General features: G+C 40.0%; 2 protein-coding genes across 8 annotated transcripts in view; one reads left to right on the forward strand and one right to left on the reverse strand.

Annotated features, from left to right (window-relative positions):
• prelid3a (PRELI domain containing 3A) overlaps positions 1–23,512 on the forward strand; it is a 48,694-nt gene that overhangs the window by 6,244 nt on the left and 18,938 nt on the right. Inside the window, exon 1 of one of the 6 annotated variants that reach the window (XM_061950643.1) lies at positions 7,200–7,247. The exons of 4 other annotated variants lie outside the window; for them this stretch is intronic. The gene's annotated coding sequence lies outside the window, so the exon portion shown is untranslated. Of the gene's footprint in view, positions 1–7,199; positions 7,248–23,512 lie in introns of those variants that run through there. One more of the 6 variants, XM_061950635.1, reaches the window with a different exon arrangement.
• On the reverse strand, positions 444–22,235 carry elovl4a (ELOVL fatty acid elongase 4a). Of its 2 annotated transcripts, XM_061950564.1 has the most exons (7): positions 22,030–22,235; positions 17,777–17,853; positions 10,914–11,101; positions 10,682–10,762; positions 7,033–7,204; positions 6,691–6,818; positions 445–3,936 (listed from the first exon to the last, which is right to left on the reverse strand). In XM_061950564.1, exons 2-7 carry the CDS (start codon positions 17,841–17,843, stop codon positions 3,616–3,618), a joined length of 957 nt encoding a protein of 318 aa, XP_061806548.1. In that variant the 5' UTR covers positions 17,844–17,853; positions 22,030–22,235; the 3' UTR covers positions 445–3,615. The 2 variants fall into 2 exon arrangements, with proteins under 2 accessions (XP_061806556.1, XP_061806548.1); XM_061950572.1 differs by lacking the exon at positions 22,030–22,235 and having other exon boundaries at positions 444–3,936; positions 17,777–17,851.

Genomic DNA, 23,512 nt, shown 5'->3' on the forward strand with positions numbered 1-23,512 from the left:
TGAAGAAAAACATACAATCTAATGCTGTAACACTGCTGAAGGATACCTCCCACTCATTATATCTGCTGGGTACATCTTAAAACACCCATGTTACCACACGTACTGTAACCTCACCCCCCATTCCCCACACACACACACACACACACACGTACATACACAAGCAGACCTCAGCTGGTTCAATGAAACATTGGGGGGAAGGGGCTGAAAGAGTGGTCATGGGAGGAGTTGGCAGGGTGAGGGTGTGGGAGGGTTCAGCAGCTGCTGTGTATAGTTACCATGGAAACCTTTGTTAAAATGCTGTCAAAGTGGATGGAGAATTTTACAGGGATTGACCAGCGTCTTTTAAACATTAATATTTTAGAGGTGTTGCTTCTATTGTCTCCTAGAATCACCTTGAACAGTTATTAAAAAAAAGTAAATTGTATACTTAGAGGGTTAAAACATGTACAGTATAGTAAGACTCTGCAAAACTATTCACAAAGGTAACCATTTTGTATGGAATAAAAACACTTGATTTGAAATATTGTACTGTGATTGTATTTGAATTGTTGATTTTGAGAAGTAATTCCGTAATTCAAACAATGAATACAAATTGTGGGTAAGGACGCCCCCTAGTGTCCCATGAGTATGTGGCTATAATGTACTGTATTAGTTTCTTAATGTTCTAAATAGGTTGGTATGCATTTATTACATGATAAAATGCATTGTAAAAAAAAAAAAAAATGAAGTCAAACTTTATTCAGGCATTTAGTTTAATTTTAAGAGAGTTCAATTTTACAATATATTTTTAAAAAATCACACATAAGCAATGTGGACATTTACATGTCCAAGCCAACAAGCCGGGAGCGTTCTTAAATGCTAGAGTACAAAAGATCACAATGTAATATGTACAACACAAATCCACGACAAGCATTCTCAGAGAGATCATAAAAAAGATAAGCGTTTATCAAGCAAAAATATATCAAAACAACCAATAAAAAAAACAAATGCAGCTGTGGGTGAAAAATCGGATAATTACATGGATTTACATTTCATATACTACAGGCAAAGCAGTTGTACACAGTAGCAGTTCAACAGCCCTGTTTGTTTTATATCAATTATTTTTTCAATCAGTTATTAGTTCCATGGCGTTTTACATTCAAGGCAGCACGAGACATAGACAAAGCTTGTAAACAAAAAAATAAGAAAAGGAAAAATTTAAGAGTTGATTAAAAATAAATTGTGAGCTAGCTTTGCATACATTTAAAAACAATAACAGTTTGGTTGAGCACACATTTTCACCAGGGTGTGAGGCGAGTGATGACCTCGGACAATATCATGTTCATTGAAATAGAAAAAGACAGGCACAAACATCTTTTACAGTCGACATATGGGGGTATTTGGAGAATGACATATCAGGTCCACATTGCCACATGACACACAAGTAGAGACATACAAAACCTAGAGTGCATACAGAAATAGAATATATTACACTGTTATATCAATTTGTGACCTGTCCATATTTACCGGAACAATCACATCCAAGTCCAAAAGGATTAGAAATGATTCCTATTGTCACTTACAACTCGCCACTTTATACTGATTTCCTTCATCTTTACTACTAAGTGAATCATTACAAAGACAAACATTGAGATGACATACAGCACATTGAAAACATAAATCAGTCCCTCCAGGATTTTTCAGGATTTTTTTGTGATTGTTGTGGCCTAAAATGCATGAATTCTCTGCAGCTTTTATAGAAAGTTACGTTGTTTTGAGCTGTATTTTTTCAATAATATTGAATCAACCTTTGATTTTAATGAATCTATAATCAATGTTAAGTGTTCCTTGTAACTTTAACTCAAAAAAGTACATTATTTCTACAAAAATTGGAAAACAAATACTTTATTGATGCTTTACCTGTTTTATACCGCACAGACTTACAAGTACACTAGATGGTAGTAAAAGCAAACACTCAGAGCTCATTGTCAAATTACTGTACTGTTTTAACTAAGTATAACTAATAATGAGAGTAAGAAACATGAATAAAATACATACCGGTAAATAAATAAACACCACCAAAGGCTTCATTACTGGCCGCTGTCTGCTCTGTCACCCTCTCAATGTTTTACGCTTGAAAAGTGTTTGTCTTGTGTTATTGTCACACTTCAACATCTCTAACATGTAAAGGCTACCTCTTTGCTCGGTCATTTTTTCAAATTAAAATCTGTTCTTCATTGTCCTACCCTGGATAAATAAACCTTTAGCTAATACATGTAAACTATGAAGAAAATGCTTACAGTATACACTACATTGCCTTAGCACAGTAAACAGGAGTTGTAATTAGATCTTAGCTATGCGGGTGGACAACAATAATTTGGTTAGTGTTTCTCAATTATTTTCTGTTACGCTCCCCTTTGGAAGAAGAAAATATTTTGCGCCCCCACCACTCTCCACCGCGAGTATAACTAGTATAATTTGTCTATAAAATTGTTATAACTATACCTCTGCATAACATGGTAAGCGTATTAACATTAAAGGAAACAACACACCGGTCGTTCCTCCTCTCCCACCGTGGTTACAGTGAAGCCAAGTGCTCCATACGCTTCATCATATTCTGGTACGGCAAAAAAAGCATGTTCTCCGCCCCACTATTTGAGAAGTACTATGTTAGAGCAATAAAGAGTTAAAATATTGTTACACGTTGCTGTTCCAGCTTCGTCTACACAAGAAACAAACATACGTTTTGATAAGACAGTTGACGTACCACTCAGAGACAAATTCTATTGGCCAAAATGACACTTATTGGCTAAAATGGGCGGGGGAAGTTGCTAATTTTGGACAAAAATTCCAGGCCGCGCATCATTTGCGTGAATTGGCGCGAGAATTTCTGGAGGGACTGACAAATATGTTGTGTAAAGAGCGGTTGTTGTTGCTCCAGGATTATCATACAGCATCTCACCTGTATGACTGACAAACAACAAGAAGATCAGCTTTATACATGTGGATGAGCCAGTTTGAAATTAAACAGACGTGATTATTCGTTTACGGCAGTGATTCCCAACCACTGTGCAACCCCGCACCGAGATCATCAGGGGCGCCGCGGCAAATTGCTTTATTTCACTGGATTGGTAGTTACTATATTTTTACTGCAAATAATGTATTTGTGTTCATCTAGCTAGTCCAGCGAGTATCGTAATAGGCCAAATGCGCTTCCGCTTCCTGTGTAGCCGATATCTGTTGCCATTTTAATGCCATTTTTGGTCTATTTTTCTCCTGTAAAATGTGGGCTTTGGCTCAGTAAAGGTTGGGAAACACTGGCTTACAGTATGTGTGTTCCTGTCTCAGTAAATCTTTTGATTCCCAGCAATATCTGGAGAATTTGATGTTAATTTCTCAGCTGATCTACACCACTTGGCAACTCAATTAAGAGCAGTAATTCTTAGATTGGCCCTTTTTGTGAACCGAGTGACCTCTGTGTGATGCTCTCTCAAACACCAGTTGGTCTCATCATATATGTACATCAACTCAGATCATGGCTTTAAATAAATACATCATACTCGATCGACCTCATCCATCCTTCCTCTTCTACTAAAATCCAATAAATCAAAGCATGTCAACCTTACCCTTCGTCATCTAATCTCTTTTTGCTCTTCCTTTCCTCTTTCTCCTGGCGCTGTTTTCCTGGGCTTTGTCGTCTTTACTTCCCGCCGCCACTGCACCATTGGCGGCCTTGCTGAGTCCATTGAAGGCCCCGTTAGAGATGGCCTTGCTAGCTTTGGAAAAGGAGGTGTCACGCCTGGGCTGCTGGCGGCGGTAGGTCTGGTAATAGAAGTTGCCGAAGAGGATGATGAAGGTGATGGCGTAGCAGATGAGGGAGTAGTGCATCCAGTGGGGGAAGTCGCAGTTGACGTAAAGGGACAGGGCGGTGTGGCCAATAGTGACGTGAAACTGGACCTAGGATACACACGCACACATAAAACATCAGCTTGCACTACGTCTTTGAAGTGATGCAGTCACCTACACCTTTCAAAGATTATTTTAAGACCAATTCGAAGTTCATTATCATAATACTAGACAAACTGACAATCTCTGTGCTATCTTTAGCCATGTCACTCTTAGCCAGTTTTCCATCAAACACAGAGGTCCTCTGGAATACTCACCTATGTATTGCAAACTCCTCATCTTCACTCACTAACTTTAAACATAGATTAAGGGCTAGCCTGATGAATCAACATTCTCCGTCTGTTGCTACCTTATAATGTATCCCTGTACTTCCTCACACGCACACACACATACCGGTACACACACCCTCACACACACCTAGACTCAGTGCACACAATGTAGACTACTTGTTATCTTATTTTTTCATATTGTTTGTTAAATTACTGCTTTGGGTTTCTTTTCTCACCTGCACTTATTTCTTATTTCTTATTACGTATTTCTCATTACTCATTAACTTTCTTTTTGTTTTTACAATGTTACCTTTTGTACTGTTTATATTGTGCGAATAAATAAATAAATAAATAAATAAATAAAAGTGTCCTGCGAAAACACGGACAAAACCATGTCTGTTGGCAGGGTTACACAAAATGAACGTCCAACTTAGTCGAGTGGGGGTGCATGTGGCAACATTAACAGGGTCCCCGCGGATCAATAACATTTTTTTTTAACTTTTGAAAATAACTTTTGGTTATCAAAGCCTTAAAAAGTCTTACTCGGAATGTCGAAAAGCATGTCAAAAATTTGATGTTGGACCGAGGTAGTAATGTGTCTCCATCCGTATTCTTGTATTTTCTTAACCGCAATTTTATTAGTTGTACGTAACTGCCACGACCTCGATCGGTCCGCGCATGTGCAAAGATTGCTTACTTTTAAGAATACATTTTACAATGGAGCCTCTGCGATGTCTCGTGCTGTTTTATCAATGTTTTGTATAAAAATAATATGTTACCTACCGGTAGTAGTAAAAGAATATACAAATGAAAAACGGTTAGAAAAATCAGGGAGTATTATCGCCACAAATTCAACTCCTTTCACTCTTCTGTCATTGCAAAGAATGACGCATGGGGGCGCCACTGACTCCATCCATCCATCCATTTTCTACCGCTTGTCCCTTACGGGGTCGGGAGGTGCTGCAGCCTATCTCAGCTGACTCCCATTGCGTAATTTATTTTTTAAATGTGGATTTTTTTTAAAACAACACTTGCTGTTATCTAAATCTACAGTATATCTGTGACCTAACAAAATGTATACTTTTAAATGATCAGTATTGTGAATATGACATTGCTATTGAAATAAAGACTACAAAAAAAAGAAACCATGAAAAAAGTGAACGAACAGAACAAGTTGACAGGAAGTGACGTACACCTTGCGCATGTGTCACTGATTGGGTCTTCCAGTCCCGGTCGGGTAATGACAGTAACATATTGAGGGAAAATGTAAATAACTGATTGCCGGAAACGGCTCAATATGGTTTCAAAGTTGCATTCAAATTATGTCGGGGGGTTGCTTTGCAACCTGTGGTTGCTTATTTGGGTTTGCTTTTCTGTCTGTGTGGTAGGTAGTGTTTTGCTTTCTCTACCCCAATTTCCTGGTTATCCCACCCGCCCTGTCAACTCAGTAATCCCCCAAACACACTCGTCACTCACACATCTCGTCAGAACAACGGTGTTCTTTGCCTTACCTCTCAAAGACTGGCTTATTATACTATGTACTTTTTAGAAGTCAACCGGTGGTAACTTGGAAAACAATCGCTGACAGCATTTAGATTGGATCTCAATATTTAAAATTTACACAAATAATTCTGAAATACTGTGTACATTTTTTTGTTATTATTTGGCTTGTGTTTTCATTGGGTAGTGCCATATCTTCATGCTTTGACAATGAGATTTAGAATTGACCATTATCATAAGAATTTATAAAACTATGCAGGCTCTGAATATCTTCCAGGTTAAATCCCTTTTTACTGATAGAGAAACAATATTACAAATAAGAAGAATAAAATGCGCATTACATTTTTTAACTGTATTAAAATAAAAAATAGGACATTTCTGTGCACCTTTTTTTGTTTGCTATGAGGCTAACTGACATGGGTTTTAAAGACCCAAAACACAATGAGACAAATGAATGAGCTGAAAATAGCCATACATCAATCATAGTAATCCTCGCCAGCGAATAAATCAGTTTTTGGTTAAGCAATTTTTTTTTTTGCCTTGACCAATCAGTGCCTTATTTCTTTGCCCTCTATTTTTCTGGTCCCATTTTCCTTTCATTTGAGGTGCAGGGGGCAACTGCAGGCCCAAAACACAAGACTTGCTTTGTCCAAGCAGTTTGCACAATTGGCTAAGGCATTCTGTTGTTCCCTATATGTGTGCATTCAAGATATAGTTTTAATTTGTCCATTTAGAGGTCTTAACTAGGTCTTAAAAGTATTTAAATTTGATCGTGAAAAATGTGCAGAGGCCCTAATTAAAAGTGGCTAGGGCTTACTAACAAGCTCAACACAGATATAAACAAAGGCTGATGTGTTATCAACATCAATCAAAGTGGAACAAAAGGTACATGATCTAACCCAAAATGTAAAACCATTTATCAATTCTGCACAAACCTTTGTGAGAATGAGCTACCTTGCTTTTGTATCATCTTGCAAGCATGCGCACATACAACAGAAGACTTCTTTGGTTGAGGTAAAAATAGTAATTGATTTACCATCTGGATGATGGTCAGGTACTTCTTCCACCACAGATACTTTTGAATCTTGGGACCACAGGAAGCCAGGCCATAGTAAAGGTACATTAAGACGTGGATTGCTGCGTTCATGTGTGCACCAAAGAAGGCTGAGGGGAATCAAACAATTGATATTAGTTTGGTCCCTGACTGTGTATTCTATAGTGCCAGACTGCAATTTTGTAAGCAAAACCAATATACAGACATTAGATATGACTTTTTTTTTCTTTTAATCAAGAAAGAATTATCAAAAATATAAATGAGTAAATATTGTGGCGAGAAAGACAGGGCAAAATGAGGTGTCTTGTAACATGAGCCACTCACACTGTCCTCCTGCCACCCATTTGATGCCGATCCACCAGAGCGTGAACATGGTGCAGTGATGGTAGACGTGCAGGAAAGTGACCTGGTTGAACTTTTTCCTCAGAATAAAGAATACAGTGTCCAGGTACTCGAAGCCTTTGGAGACGAAATACCACCACAACGCTCCTGCAACCTGAAGACGGGGGTATAGTGCAGATACATTCTTTATATTTATGGTAGGTAGGTCTTTATTGTCATTGCACAAGTACAACAAAACTTTACTTAAAGTGTATGTTTGTAATTTGACAAACATTTTGAGACACTTTTCAATCATCATTTAATTATTCACTCAAGGATTGTTCTCGGCAGGTGAGTTTGCACTGAACCCTGACATTTTGGACTCTTGTCTTCCAAGCCATTTGCTAAAATCAAATAAGTTCATTTTATTTCTCAATAATGTACACTCAGCACCCCATCTTAACAGAAAAAAATTAAATGTAGAAATGTTTGCAAATTTGTTAAAAAAGAACAGAACAACTCAAATATCACATGGTCATAAGTATTCAGACCTTTTGCTCAGTATTGAGTAGAATCACCATTTTGATCTAGGTTTCCCTAATACCTCTATAGCGTATGCTTTATGACATGTATGCTGTCTTAACTTTAGTCTTAACAGCCAGATCACCTGAGACCAGCTGACCCTTGGTGTCTTTGGTTTCAGGTGTGTAAATAACGTCATGGAACCAGACAACATAAAGGAGCAGGAAATTGTAATACGACACCACTTCTTGACCCTTTCTGATAGGAGTCCAATAGTAGTCCAATAGAGTCAAAACTAAGAACAGTGGATTGAGTTTCTAAAATATTGTTATTTTTAGTAGTCAGTTACAACCACTTTTACTTGTTGAAAGTCTTGCACATCCATTCATCCATTTTCCATACTGCTTGCCTCATTAGGGTCACAGGTGAGCTGGAGCCTATTCCAGCTGCCAATACAAGCATCGAGAGAACTTGCCACCACTCATAGAGAACTTAACCGAGATACCGGATGTACTAACTATGAAGCAGACTTAAGTGACATTATCTGAACTTGTTCGATACATTGTGTAACATCACATAGGGCCTATGTACTCTTGCGTGTGATACAGGTGATCTTAGTAAGACTATCAATGTACAATTGATAACAAGTAAAAAAGTGGGGTTTTTGCATGTATTCAAATAGGACCAAAAAGACACTCATTTCCCTTCACATTCATGAAATCATATGCTCCACTGATCAACCTGTTATGTTTTGGAATATGCAGCACACACCACCTTTTCCGGGCAATATACCGTAGAAGTGGGGTCTACACAACAGAAGCTATTTGTAGCACGCTGAAGGTGCGCTCTGGGACCAAGCGTCTTTTCGTGTCGTCCTCACCAGTTCCGGTCCTAAATGGCTGCCAAAGTGTACCAACTTATAGGAGTACATCCTCAGCCAACTACTTTCCAGGTGAGAGGCATGATTTATGATCTACAATGAACTTCCAGGGAGCAAGGAAGCGAGGAAACACCTCGCCAGTCGATCATGTGGAAATTGTACACAAGCTTGTTATCACAGCAACGCTATAAATAGTTTGTCTGCGTTAGCGCTTATAATAACAATATCACTATTACTTGGTTAATATTCAAGTCACGAAATGTAAATGGAGTATTGTTGGCGATTTTTGACTGGTTATTTATTGGATTTTATGGGCCCAATAGAGGACCTCTCATTGGCTCCGCTGTAAGCAGACATTTATTTACAAGTTAGAATCAGAGATGCCCGATAATATCGGCCTGCCGATATTATCGGCTGATAAATGCTTTAAAATGTAATATCGGAAATTATCGGTATCGTTTTTTATTATCGGTATCGTTTTTTTTTGTTTTTGTTTTTTTATTAAATCAACATAAAAAACACAAGATACACTTACATTTAGTACACTAACCCAAAAAACATTCCTCCCTCATTTCCACGCATTCACACTCATTCACACAAAAAGGTTGTTTCTTTCTGTTATTAATATTCTGGTTCCTACATTATATGTCAATATATATCAATACAGTCTGCAAGGGATACAGTCCGGAAGCACACATGATTGTGCGTGCTGCTGGTCCACTAATAGTACTAACCTTTAACAGTTAATTTTACTCATTTTCATTAATTACTAGTTTCTATGTAACTGTTTTTATATTGTTTTACTTTCTTTTTTATTCAAGAAAATGTTTTTAATTTATTTATCCTATTTTATTTTATTTTATTTTTAAAAAAAGGACTTTATCTTCACCATACCTGGTTGTCCAAATTAGGCATAATAATGTGTTAATTCCACGACTGTATATATCGGTATCGGTTGATATCGGTATCGGTTGATTTCGGTATTGGTAATTAAGGGTTTGGTCTATATCGGGATATCGGATATCGGCAAAAAGCCATTATCGGACATCCCTAGTTAGAATGCATTTTTTTTAATCCATCCATCTTCATGGGTTTCATAATGGTTGTGAACAAGAGGCAATATTACAAAAAAAGTGCAATTCCCCTTTAGAGGGGTCATATTATGATTTTGTTCTACATTTAAAACACTTCCTTGTGGTCTACATAACATGTAATGGTGGTTCTTTGTCAAAATGTTGCATAGAATATGTTTGACGGATCATATTCCAGCTGCTTTCTGACCGTCTCTTCAGCATGCACCATTTTGTGGGCTCCACTTTGACTGTGTCTTCTCCCCGTCAGCCATGTTGAAGTTTTTAGCTCTTCTATTTGAAGTTTATTGACGGTTATAAGTTTGAACTGTACTCTAATTTGTATTAGAAATGGCAACAGCGTAGGATGCATGTGCATGTACGAGCCAGTCTGCCCCACAACGAGAGGATAGAGAAAAGGAAGGAACCTATTGACTACATTGTTGGACTACAATGGCGGACTGGCGCTAAGATTTTCGGGTAAAACTTTACCATATATGGAGCTATCAGCTGATGTAACTGCCGACAAATACTTCACTAGATACTCAAATTCAAAACAGCTCGTTTTGAGGAACTATGAAGGAAGGCCAGATTGGTTTATAAATATAACTACCATGCCTCCATGGTTTGATTTCAAATTTTTGAGACAACAAATACACAAAAACAGACACTAATAGGTAACAAAAGTTGGTTTTACCTAAATGGTCCCCGTTAAGTTAACCATCAGCTACACAATTCTTAAAGGAATTTGCTGAATAGACACTATGTCTGCTAATTTATATTTATAAAAGTCCTAATATGCTGACAGACATATGAAGGACAGAGCATTCTCTGTCCATAGTCTGTCTTTGCAAGATGATCGCCTCCTTTCTCACAGCCAGTTAGCGTTCACATGCCAAACGTACTTAATATAGGCGCAAAACAGTTTTTAACTTGATAAATCATACTGTAAGCGCTAAATGATTATATTTGCATCTCCTCCTCCCAGTATTGTGGGCGTTCTAACAATCAGGCACGCTAAATAGATTGCACTCTCTATTCTGCTCACTTAAGAGACGCAATCCTCTGCGTATGAGCTTAGTACATCAGCTTTGCGTGCACTATCAAGTTTGCACATGATTTAATTGCGCAAACCTTTAGTACATCGGTCCCATACAATTCAGTTGCTTCTTGCACTCACCCTGACTTCATTGGGGTCATCCGAGTAGTCCACTGATTGACAGATGTAACTGTATCTCGCCGCCCGGGCTGCCATAAACAGCTGAAAAAACAGGTGAATACGTTGAGTACATTTCTGCTGGATGACGACACAACATCCAGATGGACAGACTCAAATAAGATTCATCCAACACAGGACTGAAGGGGATGATGACGTTAGTGCGCACAATGGGAGGAAGCCCTGGACCCATTACCTCTTTGAAGATGAAGAAATTAAGGAAGACCATGCTGAAGTTGTAGACAATGAGGGTTTTGCGGAGCTGGAAAGGCTCCCTGTTTTTCATGTATTTGGGGCCCAGCCAGAGGAACAGCAGGTAAGATGTACTGATGGCCAACGTGGGCAGGGGGTTGTCCATTAGCGGCCATTTCTCCACTCGTTTGTCTGTTGGACAGATGTTACATGGCCATTAATGACCTGCAGAAACACGGTTATGGCCTAATTTAAGTATTGAGCTGCAGACTACAGTTTTTAATTGGAATTCCAACTAAAATTTTGGAGAAAAGAATGTGCCAAAGGTTGCACAGAACTAAGATTGAAACACTGTCATGTGTAACATCACATAGGACCTTCATGCAAGACCTGAGATCTCGGTGTTCTTCACAAGTCCTCAGGACAGCAAGCATCAAATGATTAACTGTGGGTGTTTTGTTCTATGGGTGTACTCTTTCATTGGATTGTTGTCATATTCAAAGTAGTGACAATCATGCTTTACTATATGTGTCAAAATTTAGCGGACCATCCAGGATGTTGCGATGTAAATGAGCAACAAGTACCCACGCATTATGCGCAGCCCTGCAACAAAATTGTTATTTTTGACAATCACATTTTTACAGAGCAGCGCTTTAATACGCACTTCAACTGTGTAATGAATCAAATGTGTCACTGCTAGGGCCTGCAACACCCGTATCATCACTTTCTTGTTTACATTGACAGGGATGTGGCTGTCATTTAACAACAAAAATCACAGCTAACGATCAGCCTCAATGGTTCTCCACTGACTGCCACAAAGCTATCATTACATCTAGGGTAGTAAAAATATGAACATTTTAAATTATGGTTATCAGTGCAAGTACCTGGGAGTCCACTTGAACAGCAGACTGGACTGGAAGAACAACGGCAAAGCTGTCTACAAGAAGGGCATGAGCAGACTCTTTTTGCTGAGGAAGCTTAGGTACTTTAATTTGTGCAGCAAGCTGTTGGAGATCTTTTTTCACTCTGTTGTGGCCAGTACTTTGCAGTGGTTTGTTGGGGGAGCAGCACCAGCAAAAGGGACTTAAACTATTGGCACGCAGAGGCGTTTGTGTCAGTGAGGGACAGGAGTACACTGGACGAACTGCTCGCCATTATGGACAATCTTGCCCACCCACAGTATATAATATATCAGTATATATTATACACTGTATATCAGTGACGTGCGGTGAGGTTGATGGCTGGTGAGGCACTGACTTCATCACAGTCAGATTTATAAACATATGAACCCTAAAGAGTATCTTATTCACCATTTGATTGGCAGCAGTTAACGGGTTGTGTTTAAAAGCTCATACCAGCATTCTTCCCTGCTTGGCACTCAGCATCAAGGGTTGGAATTGGGGGTTAAATCACCAAAAATGATTCCCGGGCGCGGCGCCGCTGCTGCCCACTGCTCCCCTCACCTCCCAGAGGGTGAAGAAGAGGATGGGTCAAATGCAGAGGGCAAATTTCACCACACCTAGTGTGTGTGTGACAATCATTGGTACTTTAACTTAACTTTAACTTTACACATACAAACTGTAGCACACAAAAAAGCACATTTAATTAAAAAAAACCTTATTATGGTCTTACCTTTACTTATAAGTGCGGGAACAGTGGTGTTCGTGTTGGAGGAGTTGTGAATGAATGAAATAGGAAATCCGTGCTGCAGTCTGCAGGTGTACCTAATGTTGTGTCCCTGCAGTCGTTCACGGCTTTGCACTTTTTGGCTTCTTGTTAAGTGACTTTTTTTTGGGTGGATTCGGTCTTGCACGTGGAGGGTTTGGGTGTGGGCTTTGGTTGGTGTGGCGCTCCCGTCGGGGGGTGCACTCTGCGCGGGGGTGCATTAACCGGCACCAGGAGGCGGGATTACTGCGAGCCTCACACAGTGCGTCTTCGCAGCAGTTTTATGATCGCTCAGCACAAGAAATACTTTACACACATACAGTTGTTGACAAAATACACTGTACATTATATACCTCAGCTAACTAAACTATGGAAATGTATAATATAGTTCATATAGCAATACGGTCTCACTGCACAGCAGGCCAGCAGTTAGCCGAGTCCGCAATCCATGTTGAGGCACAACTGAGTGACGTGCCTCAACTGGCTGCTGATCACCGCACCGTCTCTTTTCAGTATTTGAACGGCAAATGTGAAAATTCAGCGATTTTGAATAAAAATAATCGAAAACTGGTGAATGGAAAATACCTTTATAGTATAATCACTGAAAACATATAACAATTTAATTCATTTGTTTTCTTTTTACATTTTTTTTCTTTCCATGATGGCAGGTGAGGCCCTGCCTCACCTGCCTCTAGTGACCGCACGTCACTGCTGTATATACAGTGTTGGGACTAACGCGTTACAAAGTAACGCGTTACTGTAACGCCGTTAGTTTCGGCAGTAACTAGTAATCTAACGCGTTATTCTTTATATTCAGTAACTCAGTTACCGTTACTACATGATGCGTTACTGCGTTATTTTACGTTACTTTTTATGTAGTATAAAGTGTGTTTTATCGGAGCGCTGCTGTGTCATCGTTCTGATTCTTCTTGTGTCACAAGCCGGAGAAGAGAGAGAGACATGCGCTCTGTGTGGGTGTGGGTGTGTGTGAGTGTGGGGAGGGAGGAGAGGGAGAGGGAGGAGAGGGGCGTGTCTGATCATGGCGGAGCCAGAAGTCGAGTTTGCTAACATGGAGATATTTTCACTACTTTTCTTTTGTCGAGCACAAAGAAAAGAACATTTTAGTTAAATGTAAATTGTGCTTTGGATCAAAGATCCCATCTGCTGCCCAAAACAGCAATTCAAATCTGCTGAAACAAGCTACATAAGCAACATGCTTCGACGAAGCTAGTAAAGAGAGATAGAGACTCTGATGCCACTTCACCTCCACCACTTAAGGATTAAGTCTGCCTCTGCTCATCATTCACCGCTGAAGGTACACACTCTGTCAATCAATGTTCCCTCTAATTGTTCATGTGTGTGAGCAAACGCAAAAACTCCCTGAGCATTGAGTGGAGCCCATGTGAGCAACTTTAGACGTGCACACTGTGGCTACACCAGCAGCACACCTGTCCCAAACCTGACTAAATAACAAGTTCAATCTCCATCCATCCATCCATTTTCTACCGCTTGTCTCTTTCGGGGTCGCAGGAGCCTATCTCAGCTGCATTCGGGCGGAAGGCGGAGTACACCCTGGACAAGTCCCCACCTCATCACAGGGCCAACACAGATAGACAGACAACATTCTCTTATTATTATAATCAAATGACAGCAGTCATTTCCATTTCTAATATAAATGTTTAGGCCCACTTACAATGACAATAACAACAAATATTGTTTTTCATGAACTGTGTACTTGTATTGTTTGTCTGGGTGGAGGTCCTGCTTTGGAAATAGTTTGTACCCCTTTCATTTAGTTCCCATTAAAACATTCACATGTTGCACAATGAGATGTAAGCAGGGGATCATGTGTACATTCCTGTAACTTCCTGTTTGTAAAAAATATATTTTTATTAGTATTTATTTAATATACTAACAGCATTTAATGATTAATATTTATAAATTAAGATTCCTAATAAATGACACTAGAATAAGCACACATTTGATTGGTAAATCATAGTGTAACGACCTGGAATTACACTTTATGTGTGGTGTTGGAGTTGTCCGACTTTTTGTGTGGCTGTAAACGCATCACTGGCTAAGTGCCATATGTGCAAGTGTTGGCACACGTGAGAAAGAGCGAGTGGCTGCTGTTGATATAACAAAGTAGCTTTTGGTCTGGTTTGTACTGCAGAAAATGACCACTTTTGCTAGATATGATTTTTTTTACTAATGTTTTGGTGATGTGTTTATGCCGACAATAAAGAGTTTTGCTCAGTAAAGAAAATGCCTGGTTAGGCTTTGTGTATGTAGTGTGTGCCTTTCTTGGTTTACATCTATGCTGTTATTATGCTGTTTGTTACTTATGTACGTTATGTTGCAGCTATTTAAAATAGTTTTGTCAATTTGTTCTGGCCAGAAACAAATTGGCCTTTGTAACATATCGTTGTCTTTGTGTGTTGTATGTAGACCACATTGCTTAGCAGAGTTCAGTGATGCAAATGCATGTCAAGTTGATCAACAGATTGTATTATTCTCCAGTGCAATAACAGTACTGAAATGAAGGCTAAAAGGGCATTAATGGGAGCTTTAAAAAAAAAAAAAAGAAGAAAAAAAGAAGTAACTAAATAGGTTGGGGGCGTGGTTAAGAGGGGAGGAGTATATTTACAGCTAGAATTCACCAAGTCAAGTATTTCATATATATATATATATATATATATATATATATATATATACATATATATATATATATATATATATATATATATATATATCCCCGCGACCCTGAAGGGAATAAGCAGTAGTAAATGGATGGATGGATGGATGGATATATATATATATATATATATATATATATATATATATATATATATATAAGAAATAATTGGCTTTCAGTGAATTCTAGCTATATATATATATATATATATATATATATATATATATATATATATATATAGCTATATATATATATATATATATATATATATATATATATATATATATATATAAATAAAAGAAATACTTGAATTTCAGTGTTCATTTATTTACACATATACACTAGAGATGCGCGGTTTGCGGGCACAACCGCGGAGTCCGCGGATTATCCGCGGATCGGGCGGATGAAATTTTAAAAAATTAGATTTTATCCGCGGGTCGGGTCGGGCGGTTGAAAAAAATAAAAAATAGATTTTAAATAGATTCAGGCGGGTGGCAGTTAAACCAATTCGGAAATATATATACATAGTTAAATGTTGTTACCCACATACGAAAAACGAGCAGGCACCTGCAGCATATGCCACAACAGAAGAAAAAAAAAAGAAGAGATGGACACTTTTACGGAGCGGAGAAGGGACGCCTCGCCGGGGTCCGGGACCGAGGCCCCTTCCCCCGAGAGGGCCCCACCGGGAGCCGTAGCTGAGGCGATCCGCGAGAAGGGCCCGACGCACGTCATGGGTCACCACCGCACCGACACCCCGCCTCGTCCGCCTTCGCCGCGGCCGGCGTCACGCGCAGCAGGTAAGCAGCTTACCTGCCCGCCACCCCCGTGGCCGGGGGCTCGTAACAGGGCTCACTCCGCGCTCCGCCCGCGCAGCTTACCTGCCCGCCACCCCTGTTGCCGGGGGCACGTAACAGGGGTCACTCCGCGCGCAGTGCACTCACGAAAGGGGTGGGGCTCACCCTGGTTGATATAGACAGCAGGACGGTGGCCATGTAAGTCGGAACCCGCTAAGGAGTGTGTAACAACCCACCTGCCGAATCAACTAGCCCTGAAAATGGATGGCGCTGGAGCCTCGGGCCCATACCCGGCCGTCGCCGGCAGCGAGACGCGCTTGGAGGTGCGCTCAGCGCGGCTCCCATATGATTGCGCACTGGTGTGCGTCTGGGCCGTGACAGTGTGGCACGCGAATGTCTGTGCTGCATTGGATCAGTCTCCTTTCTTTAACAGGCAAAAGCTTTATAACCTCACTAATGCCTTGCATCGTCTATATTAGATATATAACAACGGGCGGGTGCGGGCGGATGCGGTTCTGGTCAAATGTTACATCGGGTGGATGGCGGATGGTTGACGACTTTCTGATGCGGTTGCGGATGAAATAATTGCCTATCCGCGCATCTCTAATATACACACACATAACACTCAACTCATTGTTGAGTTAAGGGTTGAATTGTCCATCCTTGTTCTATTCTCTGTCACTATCTTTCTAACCATGCTGAACACCCTCTCTGATTATGCATTGCTGTGTGGCACGCACAAAAGTGCTTTCATCAAATGCACTAGATGGCAGTATTGTCCTGTTTAAGAGTGTCACAACATTGCTGTTTACGGCAGACGGACTGCTTTACTGTAGACGTTCTTTATATTGTGGGAAAGCGGACTCAGGTCGGCATGGAGCTGGAGGGGGCGTGGCCTCCAGCTCCGCCTGAATTTCGGGAGATTTTCGGGAGAAAATTTGTCCCGGGAGGTTTTCGGGAGAGGCGCTGAATTTCGGGAGTCTCCCGGAAAATCCGGGAGGGTTGGCAAGTATGTTATAAGAGAGCACAGCTTGTAGGTTCAATGTGTACAAATGAATATCTTAGTTGCTCAGACAGTAATGTGCTTATACACGTTTAGATTGGGATATGTTGTTTCTTAATGGGAAACAACGTTAATGGCTCATTCTTTCACCAGTCAGTCTGTGAATTTATCAGAGTACGGTTATCAATCACGTTTTTCCGATAATTTTTATTTAAGACTGTAATACTGACTGTCTAGAGTTTTACCGCGGTTATCATTAATCCCGTTTATCGTTACATCTCTAACTACATACAATGTGTTACACTAAGGTTGATGACCGATGAGCACTTTTCAAGCGTTAAGCCTACACAGGGAATATCTGTTATGCTTTAGGTTGCGAGCAAAAATTTAAGTTACGAGCCTCCCCACCGCTAGTTGGTGTAGAGAATGTCACAGTGAACCCCGTTAGATCCAACCAATACATCCCGTATTAATCCCTTGCACGAGTTTATAGCGGGACATATAACTTTGTTTTTTAAGCATGGGAAGAAGGAAGGAGTGTTAAGGACAGTGCTGAGACCCTAGGAAAGAGTATTCTGTTTTGTTTCTTATGGGAACCACTCCTCTGAGATTTGTTGCTGTCTTTAGAGTGTAACTGGCAGTAGCAGTGACAGCAGAAAACAAAAACAAAACATATATGTGGATGTCAAACACACAAATGTATTTACCTGCGATGGTTAAGGTCCACTTGTAGAATTCTATGGTGTCATTAATCAAGTGTGTGACGATCTCCATGTCTGATGACCTGAATATAAAGAAAACAGCTTTGTGACTGACCTTTAAATCAATCCACTGTATTATTACTATTGTGTTGAGCACAACTAATATGCATATAATATTCCACAACTATATCCCACAAAATTGAGTACACCACTAACATTTCAGTAACCCTTTCATTGTTTCTTCTCAAGGGGCAGTACCACACTGGATGCAACTTAGAGTAGTCAGTGTACAGCTTGCATATCCACCTAGATTAATTTTCCACAAACACGGCTCATAATTTATAAATGGCTGATCACAACAAACGGTAAATATACCAATGTCAACATTTAGTGTGAGTAGCACTGCTCTTGGCCATGGAATGACAATTTCCCACAGGTGCTAAACTATTGGCTCAGGTGTGGAGACATACTTGGCCACTGCATTACCTTCACTTTGTTTGGCAAGACATTTTAACTCACCTTGAAGGCGTGTTCAGGCTCATTATTGCGTTAAAGAAAAACCGCCATGCGGTAGGGCTGGGCCATATGGACGAAAAAGTATATCTCGATATATTTTTGCGTAAACTCAATATTCGATATATATCTCGATATATTTTCCGGTGAATGTATACAAAAAAGATATTAACTTTTGACCGAGATTCACTGAAATTGAAGTGAATGACAACTGTACTGTAAACAGTCAGTGGCATTTTTATTAACCCAGTTAGTCAAGATGGGTATTAACAGCACAGAAAATAAACTGTTTAAGGAGCACAGAATACATAACATTAAAAAAAATTGAAAAATATTATTTCTGCGTAAAAATAAATAACATAGCTGTGCAAATAATACAACATGTATCAAACTCAGATAAAAAATACATTTGCAGGCAGGCACTTTTTAATTCCCAGTCGAGATTGTAATGGACTGTCACACATGTACGGTTCTGGTCAGCGCCAAGCAAGTGAATTTACTTAATTGTGCGGCTATGATCTTCCTCACTTTGGCATGCATTTTTGGCAGCATTTCTCGTGCGAAATATGCCCGGCTTGGCAACTCGAGAACAGTTTTGATTTGGGCTTACATGGTAAACAACTCAAATGAATCTGCTATCCAGACGCATACATTTGTCCAAATGTGGCCAAGTAGAAAGAAGCATTGTGGGTTTTCTGGACATTGTCTACATCGCTAAAAGAAAAATCTAAAGAAGAGAATCACACTGCCATCTTCCACTAGTTTTTTTAATATATAAATCGCCCGCTTGAATATTCCCTCTGTTCTTCTACGACTCTCTTGTCGTCATTTGGGATGTCTGTTGTGATTTATCTTCTTGGTTCCATGACCCGGTTTCATGTTCTGCTTCATATATGTCACAGTACATGTTTGCCTCAATGAACCGCAGCTCTCCAGTGCCGGCAGCACTCATGCACTCTCAGAACATGATAATGACCTTGATTACCGTATTTTTCGGACTATAAGTCGCAGTTTTTTTCATAGTTTGGCCCGGGGGTGCGACTTATACTCAGGAGCGACTTATGTGTGAAATTATTAACACATTACCGTAAAATATCAAATAATATTATTTAGCTCATTCACGCAAGAGACTAGACGTTTAAGATTTCATGGGATTTAGCGATTAGGAGTGACAGATTGTTTGGTAAACGTATAGCATGTTCTATATGTTATAGTTATTTGAATGACTCTTACCATAATATGTTACGTTAACATGCCAGGCACGTTCTCAGTTCGTTATTTATGCGTCATATAACTTACACTTATTCAGCCTGTTGTTCACTATTCTTTATTTATTTTAAATTGCCTTTCAAATGTCTATTCTTGGCGTTGGGTTTTATCAAATAAATTTCCCCAAAAAATGCGACTAATACTCCAGTGCGACTTATATATGTTTTTTTCCTTCTTTATTATGCATTTTCAGCAGGTGCGACTTATACTCCGGTGCGACTTATACTCCGAAAAATACGGTACTCAATCGTGTTGCCATGCTATTCAAACAGCAATGGCTTTGTGTTGGGTTGTTTCATTTGAATAGTCTACACTGTGATACAGGAAGTACACTGACTACTTTAAAGCAGTGGTCCCCAACATTTTTTCGCACCACGGACCAGTTTAATGTAGGCATCAATTTCAGGGACCGGCTTTCCACTTGTGCCAGATAAATACAGCAAAAATAAGTGCGTGAAAATACAAGAAACTATAACGCTGAATTAGTGGGAGCTTGTTTCCTTGCAATGAGATGCAGATGGATATCAGCCTTTGGCTACAATCTGTCACATTTATATTTGATATGTTCATTAATGTGCATTGAATCATGTCACACAGTCATAACAAATATAACAACTTCCTATGAGGAGTTTTATTGTACATCTATAAACAAGCTTATTGGTGTGTCTAGTGAAGGGGTCGGCAACCCGCGGCTCCGGAGCCGCATGCGGCTCTTTGATCACTCTGATGCAGCTCAGCTGCATACTTGCCCGCTACCACCAAACCCCGCCCCGGGGGGGTTTGGTGGTAGCGGGGGTGTATAATGTAGCCCGGAAGAGTTAGGGATGCATGGGATTCTGGGTATTTGTTATGTTGTGTTTATGTTGTGTTACGGTGCGGATGTTCTCCCGAAATGTGTTTGTCATTCTTGTTTGGTGTGGGTTCACAGTGTGGCGCTTATTAGTAAGAGTGTTAAAGTTGTTTAAACGGGCACCCTCAGTGTGACCTGTATGGCTGTTGAACAAGTATGCTTGCAGTCACTTATGTGTGTGTGCAGAAGCCGCATACATGTGACTGGGCTGGCAAGCTGTATGTACAGGTTGTAGAGGGCGCTAAAGGCAGTGCCATCATAGTACGCCCTTATTATTGTCGTTTGGGTAAAATTCAGCAGACATTCGAGAGAATAGTTGCTCTGATATTCTGGAGTCTCCCGGAAAAATTGGGAGGGTTGGCAAGTGTGATGCTGTCAAGCGGCATTCATATAAAACTCATTAAATTTTCATATAATAAGGTGGGGGCCACGTGTCTGAGACCCCTGGTTTATACATAGCACAAAGCAAAAAAAAAACTTTGTATGCAGTGTTATTTCATTTTAAATTTCAAAAGAGTTTTTGTGGCTCCCATTGTTTTCTTTATTTTGTGAAACGGGTCAAAATGGCTCTTTGAGTGGTAAAGGTTGCCGACCCCTGGTCTAGTGGGACAGGTCGCAGTTAAGTCGGAGAAATTGCAGTCATTTATAAATTATTTCATGTTTTTCTGTGGCCCGGTAGCAAATGCGTCACGGACGGTGGTTGGGGACTACTGCTTTAAAGTATATCCAAGATTAATTCCCATAGTATTGGGGAAGGGGGGGCGTGGCCGTGCAACCTGAGCTTTCCTGGTTCAATCCCCACCTTCTACCAACCTTGTCACGTTCGTTGTGTCCTTGAGCAAGACACTTCACCCTTGCTCCTGATGGGAGGTGGTTAGGGCCTTGCATGGCAGCTCCCGCCATCAGTGTGTGAATGTGTGTGTGAATGGGTGAATGTGGAAATAGTGTCAAAGCGCTTTGAGTACCTTGAAGGTAGAAAAGCGCTATACAAGTATAACCCATATTGCCCCTTGACAATGCATCTTAGGGTAGTGGGCCGTCTGAAAGCCACATAAGAGACGGCGTCCCGGCCACAGAATGGATGCTCTATATGGGCTTGGATGCGCACAATGGCAGGGAGCATGTGCAGGCACGGCGCATGTGTCAGCACTTTTTTTTTTGGAGGGGTGGGGGGGCAGAAAACGACCACCACTATTATCAGCAGATGCAATGGTGCTTACCTCAGATGGGGTAGAGTCGGTGCCTTATTAACATTGACCAACTCTGGAGTGGATTTAACGTTGCTTAAAAAGAAGGTGACACCCACCAGCCAGCCCCCACTCTCTCCTTCATCACAGCCCGCTGCAGCATCCACCCTCCATCGCCTTGACTATTACCCACAATGCACCGCATATGGCCGATATTTCCATTATAGAGCGATTTCATTCGGTTTCACATCCTATAGAGACAACGTGACTTTTACCAAACCACGCAAATAGGCATTACGCGGCCTTCACCTCAAATGTATGATCTAAGAACAGTTGCTTCATCCATTGTGGTCTAAAAACACCGCTACAATATTAACATGATTACCTGGTGCAGCACTTGACATAATAGCGACACTCATCTCAGTGAGGGTGCTCATTACCTTGACCGTGGCGATCTTTTCTCTCCTTTTTTGTCGGTTTATGGTGACATTCAAAGCAAGGTCATGCAGCGTTCCTCCTCCTGGTCGATCGATTTGACTTTTTTTTATTAGTCGATCAACATCTGCGGCAAGTTACGCGACGATAGCGTGAACGTGTCGCTCCGCAGCCTTCTCTTCCTAACAATTCTCCTCCTGAGCCTTCTCAACAGCGCTGTCAAGTTACCGGACATGTAAGCGTGTGATGTGTTCTATCCGGATTTCAAAATAAAACATTTGCAAATATTAAAAAGGAAAATTCATGTCAAACTCAAAGCCCGGGGGCCAGATTTAGCCTGCCACATCATCAATGCGTGAATAAAGTACTTCATATTTTATTACTAAATGCATTATTTCCATTTTGACAGAAAAAAAAATACATGTTGCATATCCTTTCAACTTTAATATCATCGAACAGTGGCGGGCCGTGCGTTTCCCACTAAGGCCTTCAGTGATGTCCAACTTAGTCCGACTTTAATAAATACCCCTCAAAATACCATAATTTATGTCGCCACATGACCACGGCTGGATAAATGCTATACATTGATTGATTGATTGATTGAAACTAGTATTAGTAGATTGTACAGTACAGTACATATTCCGTACAATTGACCACTAAATGGTAACACCCGAATAAGTTTTTCAACTTGTTTAAGTCAGGGTCCACGTAAACAGAAACACACTTGTGCACTACTGGGTATTGAAACACCTCAACAGTGTACAAAACAGGCTATATTTCGACACAAATGAACGTGCTTCAGCATTTAAAACATACCTTACGTGGTACTGTCAAAATTAAAGTAATTGTAAAGAACATATTAAATGTGGAAAAATAAATAACTAAAATATTTGAACTTTTTCTTGGCGAGTTAAAAAAGTGAGAACCGATGATTTCTCTGTTGGCCGGGTATGGCTCTTCCCTTCCTAATTGTAATGTACTTTATGGAGAGTAGATTAAAATTAATTTGTATTAATCTATGATCATGATTTATGTTAGGCCAGCAGAGAAGGCCTTGCTGGCCCTGACGGCACACCACTGTCATCTAATAATGCAACACATATAACCGTCCGTCATTTCAAACTTTTTTTTTTTTAAATTAAAATAATAAAATGATAATAAATATCTGCTTGACTTATGATTTCAAAGCAAGTTATCCATCAAATTGAACACTGTATAAATGACAATAAATATTATGGTATAAAAAAAATTGGCCAAAAAAAAAATCGTCTTTCCATTTACAGTAATATGGCTAAAAAAAACCTTGATTTTATGGTAAAATTGTGACAAAATCGAAATATATTTTTCTACAGTGTTTGTAAAAAATATATGTAGTAATTAAATGTGTAGGCAATTGTAAAATGATATCATAAGGTGAATCCCTATACATTTATAACCATAAATTATTCACGGTTACAAGCGGCATAACTGTGACGTGGGTGGCCCTCA

This window comes from Nerophis lumbriciformis, linkage group LG04 (assembly GCF_033978685.3).
Source record: "Nerophis lumbriciformis linkage group LG04, RoL_Nlum_v2.1, whole genome shotgun sequence".
Lineage (NCBI taxonomy): Eukaryota > Metazoa > Chordata > Actinopteri > Syngnathiformes > Syngnathidae > Nerophis > Nerophis lumbriciformis.

Bases quoted from the DNA above. Each gene is read 5' to 3' on its own strand.
- elovl4a (XM_061950572.1), bottom strand. From the start codon at position 17,843: ATGGAGATCGTCACACACTTGATTAATGACACCATAGAATTCTACAAG. The intron at 7,205-10,681 runs GTGAGTGCAAGA...CCCCGTCTTCAG, and splicing joins ATGACCCCAATGAAGTCAGG to GTTGCAGGAGCGTTGTGGTG. The intron at 6,819-7,032 runs GTGAGTGGCTCA...GATTCCCCTCAG, and splicing joins ATGGGTGGCAGGAGGACAGT to CCTTCTTTGGTGCACACATG.